Source organism: Triticum urartu, chromosome 4 (assembly GCF_003073215.2).
Source record: "Triticum urartu cultivar G1812 chromosome 4, Tu2.1, whole genome shotgun sequence".
NCBI classification, from domain to species: Eukaryota; Viridiplantae; Streptophyta; class Magnoliopsida; order Poales; family Poaceae; genus Triticum; species Triticum urartu.
In genome coordinates this window covers 611,123,802-611,131,037 of record NC_053025.1, presented here as the reverse complement: position 1 = coordinate 611,131,037, position 7,236 = coordinate 611,123,802, and the positions used below count along the sequence as shown (strand labels likewise).

Genomic DNA, 7,236 nt, shown 5'->3' with positions numbered 1-7,236 from the left:
AGTATGTATAGTCCGTGGAGTGCAAATAATGGGTGAGAATCTACCGGTAAGCTGTAGTACTGTAAACGAGGGTCTGTCGCTTGATTGCGTCCACTAGTACTACAACTAGTGTCGTGTGTAAAGCTATATATGTTGAATATAAATGATTTTAGTACGTACGATGGTGAAAATAAATTCAATGGTGTGCTCGCTCAACTTTGGTTCCACCCATCAACGCTTTGTTTGTTGTTTGATTTATATATTTACGGTGTCGTACAAGGATCTGGTTTGTGTTCTTGTATATGTCTCTGACTGACGAGGATTTTCTGTGGTGTGTTTCACGTGTGTGCCTCCGTGCACAAAACCACGCCACGGGTTATATATACATTCACTACACGGTCTCTGCTCTGTCCTGCTTGTGTCTGCTCTTCTCGCTCCCCTCGGACGGGTGCTGCGCTTTGATTTCATCGCCCTCCCAAGAATGGACGGCGCGATTAGGTGGCTGGCGGGCAGCATCCTGGACACCCTCTCCGCCGCGCAGCTGCAGGCGTGGATCCGCCGGGCGGGGCTCGCCCATGACATCCAGATGCTCGAGGCGGAGGTCGAGATGGTGGACATCCGATACGCCGCCGTGGGCGTGAGGGCCGGGGACAGGCCGCTGCTGGCCCGCTCCCTCGCCCGCCTCCAGGATCTGCTCCACCAAGCCGACGACCTCGTCGACGAGCTGGACTTCCACCGCCTCCTCCACACTTTCACCTCGCCGCCTGCTACGGCTTCTTCTCCAGGTAGCTACCGTACCGCAGATCTGCTTCTTCTCATCCGTTCCTTCGTTATTTTTCCTATATATAAAGCGAATATTTCTGCTATGTTGTTTGACTTCATGTATATATATGTATCTACGTATGCACAAAAAAAAAGGGAAAGTAGTCGGGTGCAATGACACGCCCATACAATCTACGCTCGCCGACCTCTTCATCCACTCCCCTTGTACAGATTCATCCTCAGGTAAGCCTGCCTACCTAATCTCTGCTACCTACAGTACCTATCTGCTGCTAAATTTGTCTTCACTGGGTAGATATTTCTGGCCAAGCAGCTTGCCCAGGACCGTGCTGATTCATATTACTCTTGTGTTGTGGCTCAGATGATGCTTTGGGCGATCAGGAAGACGTATTTGGGGGTGTGCAACTCCATGAAAAATACAGGGGAGATATGGATATGGTGACTAGCCAGGTTGCCAATAAGAGGCAGTCGTTTTCGATATGGGAGCATTACGAGCTCGTGGACCAAGATGGAAACGATTGTCGGGTCAAATGTGTTCGCTGCGGCTCGGAGCTGATGGTTAGGCACGGATTGAGCCCATCGCATTTGAGGCGCCATGTCAGGAGTGCATCTTGTGAGAACAAAAGCGAAGCAACTCAATGGTTGAACCGCACACATAGTGCTCGGAGAGAGCAGGAAGACATATTTGGGGCAGTGCTAGTCAATAAGAAATCAAGGGGAGATATATATGCACAGAGTAGGCAGGGTGGCAAGACACGGTCACCGGTATGGGAGCACTTTGTCATCTCGGAAGCTGATGAGAACAGCAGGCCTGTGAAAGCCAAGTGTGTTCACTGTGGCTCAGAGCTCAACTGTGGACCCAAACATGGGACATCAGGTTTGAAACGCCATATTGATAGTGCAGCTTGTACCAAGAAAAAACATGCAGCCGACAAGCCGCTAAACACTTCAAGGTACTGCATTTGATCACTGGATAACCCCCCACACACACACGCACACAACTTTTTTTAATAGCATACTAGTAATAGGGTAATGATACCTTAGGAAAATATTACTACTAAACTTGGTCACCAAAAGAAAGTTGATTCAGTTATCAAGCGAACAATCTTGATCCGCTTCCAAATATATATGTGTAATTTAGTTAATCAGAGTAATTCTCCCACCCTAGGAACATTTATGTGCATGTGGAATTTTCTTCATTTCAGCATCTGTGCAATTTGGACAACCCACAATTATTCTTTTACCTTTGCCTGCAGCAGCGCTGACAGTATAGAAAATGTTGAAACTGTTGTGATTCCTGGTTCACACAGCAGAAAAAGGAGTAGAATGGATGCGGAGTCAACATGCGGGACCAAGCCTAAAACACACCTTTGGAACAAGGCTGAATCTTTGCATAGGATACAAGAAATAACTCGCCTGTTACAAGACATATCAGGGGTTCTGAGTAAGGTTCTCAAGTTATATGGATCAGATTTTGTTGCAAGCTCAAATCACTATCGAAGTACAATATCAGATCAACACCTACAAACATCAAGTGTTATTGCAAGGAAAGTCTATGGAAGAGTTACAGAGAAGGACTACATCATAAAGTTCATGACACAAGACAAACCCGATGGTTCATTTGTTCTTCCTATTGTAGGCAGTGCAGGAGTTGGGAAGACTGCTCTTGCTCAGCTTGTATACAATGACCCAATCGTGGCAGAGCACTTTGACCAAAGGATATGGGTTTCGGTGTCTAACAACTTCGATGAACTAAGACTCTCTAGAGAGATCTTAGATTTTGTCTCTCAGAAGCAAACACATGAAGGAATATGCAGCTTTGCCAAGCTTCAGGAGGTCTTGAAGATGCATATCACATCAAAGAGGGTTCTGCTTATTTTTGATGATGTTTGGGATGACTCTAACTTCCGCAGATGGAGCCAACTATTGGCTCCTTTGCAGTGTGGCACAAAGGGTACTGTGATTCTTTTGACAACTCAAAAATTGTCTGTTGCACAAACTGTTGGTACAGTTGAACCAATTAAGTTACGTAGTTTAGCATATGACGATTTTTGGTTATTATTTAAATCATGTGCATTTGGTGATGAGAAGTATGAAAGGAATCAAAATCTTAGCATCATTGGATTGCAAATAGTAGAGAAGTTAAAGGGAAACCCATTAGCAGCAGCAACAGTAGGGGAACTATTACGAAGGAGCCTTACTATTGATCATTGGAATAACATTCTGAAGAATGAAGATTGGAAATCTCTGCAACTCAGTGGAGGTATAATGTCTGCTCTGAAGCTTAGCTATGATCAGCTCCCCTACAATTTACAACAATGCTTCTTATGTTGTGCTTTATTCCCCGAGAAATATCAGTTCCTCGATGAGGAGCTGGCCCGAATTTGGATTTCCCAGGGATTTGTGAAGTGTGATAATTCAAGTAAGACACTTGAGGAGAAAGGATTGGACTATCTGGCTGATCTTGTGAACTTGGGCTTCTTTCAGCAAGTCGAAAGAGAAGAGACCGATCAAACTTGCTACATTATGCATGATCTTATGCATGATCTTGCTAGGGTAGTCTCAAGAACTGAGTTTGCAACTATAGATGGCCTGCAGTACTGTGAGATCCTGCCAACTATACGCCATTTATCAATAGTAAGTGATTCTGGATACAACGCAGATCAGCATGGAGACAAACCTCGCAATAAGAAGTTTGAGAAGAAAATGCTTGCTGGATGTACATCGCTGAGGAAATTGAGGACATTGGTATTCATTGGGCAGTATGACATGTTCTTCAAATCATTTCAGGATATATTCCGGGAGGCACATAATTTGCGCCTGCTACAAATTTCTGCAGCATCTGATGGTTTAAATCCTTTACTGTGCAGTTCTGTGAATTTGAAACATCTTCGCTACTTAGACATCAAAGCTGCTGATGGGCTTGGTGCTTTGCCTCAAATTTTGAGCAAGTTTTGCCATCTTCAAGTATTACATGTTGGCTCATACACCAATCCTACTATGCCTGTCAGGATTGACCATGTTTTTAGGTTGCGGCATCTTGTTATAGAAGAGGGGGCATACTCTTCCATTGCTAACATTGGTAACCTGACATCTCTTCAGGAGCTACCCAATTTTGTGGTTCAGAATTCAAGCGGCTTTGAGATAACACAACTCCAGTCCATGAAAGAGCTTGTACGACTTGGGGTGTCTCAACTTGAAAATGTTAAAACTCGGGAGGAGGCTTATGGGGCAGGATTAAGAGAGAAGCAACACTTGAAAGTGTTGCACTTGTCCTGGGGAGTTGCCTCGTCAGATGGTGAATATGGTAGGGACATGAACTCTGTTACAGATTGGTTGTCGGAGGATGTTATCGAGGGCCTTAAACCACAGAATAACCTAAAGCATCTGCGGATATCTGGGTACAATGGGCATCTCTCCCCAATTTGGCTTGCCTCGGTTACCTCTTTGCAAACGCTTCATATAGAGGGTTGTGGAAAATTGGAAATGCTTACATCTATTGAACAGCTTCCTTTTCTTAGAAAGCTGAAGTTGATGAAACTGCCAAGTATGACAGAAATGTCAATTCCTTCATTGGTGGAACTGGTATTAATTCAAATGCCGAAGTTGGAGCGGTTTTCCTGCATTTCCACTAGGGACTTGAGCTCTGATTTAAGGGTTCTGAAGATTAAGAAGTGTCCTGCAGTGAAGATCTTTCCTCTATTTGAGAGCTCGCTGAAATTTAAAATCGAGCAGAAGTCATGGTTGCCCAGTCTGAGGGAACTCGTTATCCATGGATGTCCTAATTTACTTGTGCCACATGCCATTCCTCTATCACCTACAATTTCCAAACTATCCGTCGTTGACGTTCCAACACTCCCAAGGATAGAGGGATCTTCTGGTGACACATTAACAGTTGGATCCAGAAGTGAGGGCTATGATAATTTTGATCCTTCTTCTGATGTGATGACTACACTGGATTGCAAAATTTTGGCATTCCACAACCTGAGGGGCCTCAGATACTTGCGTATAGATGGTTGCCAAAATCTAATGTCTATTGCATTCACAGGATTAGGGGAACTTATTTCTTTAAGGAGTTTGGAAATATGTAGCTGTCGAAAACTTTTCTCGTCAAATGTTATACCAGAGCATACCCGTTCAGATGAGACAGCTGCAAGTTGCAAGCCCCTCCCATCTCTCGTCACTCTCAGAATTAAGTGTTGTGGAATAGCAGGAAAGTGGCTATCTTCGATGCTGGGATATGTGCCGGCCCTGGTGGAATTATTTTTAGAGGACTGCCCTGGGATAACACAGTTAACGATAGAAGGAGAAGAAGAAGAAAACATTCAACCTTATGGTACCTCAGTTCCAGTGGATTCATCATCAGGAGGTCCAGATGACACATTGCTGACAAGCTCAGCCCAAGATGGACTCTTGTGCCTTCCACTAAATCTCATGTCCTCTCTCAAGAAGATATCGATTCGGGAGTGCCCCCATCTAGTATTTCACAGGAATAACAAAGACTTGTCTGGATTTACCTGCCTTGAGAAGCTAACAATTTGGGGATGCCCCGGGCTGCTCTCATCTTTGGTGGATAAAGATGGAAATGATGATCAGAGGAACGGAAGATGGCTCCTACCGAAATCACTTGTAGAACTCGAGATCCGTGGTGATTCACCGGAAATGCTGCAGCCCTGTTTTGCAGGGAATGTAACCAACCTCAAAAATATAGAAGTGTGGTTCAGCCCAAGTCTGAGATCTCTACAGCTGCATACCTGCACATCACTGGAAGAGTTGATAATTGGAAACTGTGGATCACTTGCCGCACCAGAGAGCTTGCAGTTCCTTGGCAGCCTTAAGTATTTGAAAGTATTCAGATCCCCTGGTGTGCTTCCATGTTTGGAGAATTTGTCAAAGCAGGGCTATGCTTTATTCCCTGGACTAAAAAGGCTTGTGACCGATGGCCCCTCTGTCTTTACCATGTCAGTCTGCAAGCAACTCAACTCCCTCCAACGCCTAGAACTTGAAAACTGGGAGTTTGTAACGAGACTAACAGAGGGGCAGGAGAGAGGGCTTCAGCTTCTGACATCATTGGAAGAGCTGGAATTCCGGGGTTGCAGTTCCGATCTCAAATATCTTCCTGCGGGGTTGCACAGCCTTCCTTCGCTCAAGAGGTTGAAGGTCAATGGTTGTTTAGGAATCTCAAGGCTGCCGGAAAAGGGCCTCCCATCCTCGCTGCAAGAACTGGATATCAGCAATTGCAGCAAGGTGTTTAATGATCACTGCAAGTCTCTAGCAACAGGGAAGCTAAAGGTCAAAATTGTTGGAAATACACAAACTGCTTAATGCTTGGCGTGTTAAGCGCACTTCCTACAAGGGTAACAGATATCACACCAGTGCTTTCCAAGGTATTCTACCATTAATCTCGTTATTATCTGCAGGGGATATGATATGGTTGCTGCAGGGATGCACCATCGTCAGGATGAGGGCATCCCTGCCTTTTCTGGATCACAAGTTTATGCTTGCAGACCATAAGCTAAATCATATGTTTCTCTTTTTTTATTTCAGAGGCGTCTTTTTTTATTTTAAAACAAACATTTCTCAGTACTTCAACTGGAAAATACCGATCTTTTTGTACATATTGGCAGATTGTTGGTGGATTTCATTTCTTTATTTGAGAACCACATCTTTGTGTGGTCATTCAGTTGATTGCGGTATTGATAGCACTTCTCTCTGAACTATCGTGCCCAATCATATATCAACTTATAGCCGCCAGTTAGGAGGTAAAAGCGGTCTGGTTCATTCATTGTTTGCTATTTGTCTCAGCTTGTTGAACTCAACATGATCGTTTGCCATGTCCTTGACTAGAGAAGGAACCACGTGGCATGGCGATCGTGCATTGCATGAAGGTGGTCAAATCATTTTCTTGTTGCTACAACACCATTTGTACTACAGATATATTCTTCACAATTGCTGTAGTTTTTTGGGTTTTAGTTGCGAAATGCATAGCTTAAAGCAAGTGCAGAAGAAAAACTTGCGGAAAGAAGGCATTGAAATTTGTATGTGGTTAAATGTATGATGTGAAATGATGCATGGTGTTGTAGCAACAAGTAATTAGTGTTGCTACCTGAAAACAATGCTACCTCAAATTGGAGCAGACTTTATTTGAACTGTTGTACCTGAATGTTGCGGCTCTCTGTAGTGCTCACTATGCAGCCTCTTGGGGAAAATCAGGTCTGCAACTTTTGAAACCGATTCCCTGGTTTCTCTCCTCTCATTGTACGTGAGCCTAGTTGGCACGTAGATATTTACTTATCGAAAACCGCACACCTATGACCGTATTCAACCGGGGTGGGCCTCAGCCGCTAATCCGCTAATCCTGACCCAATTGATTTGCTCCACATCAGCCCGTAAGATGAGTTACGTAGAAACTGGATGTAGGTCTAACATTGCTCTTTACTCATTCCTGTTTCCTACCCAGACATCAATGAGAAGGCA

At 44.3% G+C, this 7,236-nt stretch overlaps 1 protein-coding gene across 7 annotated transcripts; it reads left to right on the top strand.

Annotated features, from left to right (window-relative positions):
• The first annotated feature begins 401 nt into the window (after positions 1–401).
• Positions 402–6,918, top strand: LOC125553206 (disease resistance protein L6-like). 7 transcript variants are annotated; one of them, XR_007303992.1, is made up of 6 exons: positions 402–764; positions 898–984; positions 1,121–1,712; positions 2,016–6,146; positions 6,387–6,521; positions 6,607–6,918. XR_007303992.1 is itself a non-coding variant. In XM_048717003.1 (4 exons), the coding sequence occupies exons 1-4, from the start codon at positions 461–463 to the stop codon at positions 6,082–6,084; spliced, it is 5,052 nt and encodes a 1,683-aa protein (XP_048572960.1). In that variant the 5' UTR covers positions 402–460; the 3' UTR covers positions 6,085–6,544. The 7 variants fall into 7 exon arrangements, 1 of the variants encoding a protein (XP_048572960.1); XR_007303994.1 differs by having other exon boundaries at positions 2,019–6,521; XR_007303991.1 differs by lacking the exon at positions 6,387–6,521 and having other exon boundaries at positions 6,565–6,918.
• The last annotated feature ends 318 nt before the right edge of the window (positions 6,919–7,236 follow it).

Coding starts and splice junctions, on each gene's coding strand:
- LOC125553206 (XM_048717003.1), top strand. CDS start 461: ATGGACGGCGCGATTAGGTGGCTGGCGGGCAGCATCCTGGACACCCTC. Junction 765..897: donor TGCTACGGCTTCTTCTCCAG/GTAGCTACCGTA, acceptor ACAAAAAAAAAG/GGAAAGTAGTCGGGTGCAAT. Junction 985..1,120: donor TTGTACAGATTCATCCTCAG/GTAAGCCTGCCT, acceptor GTTGTGGCTCAG/ATGATGCTTTGGGCGATCAG.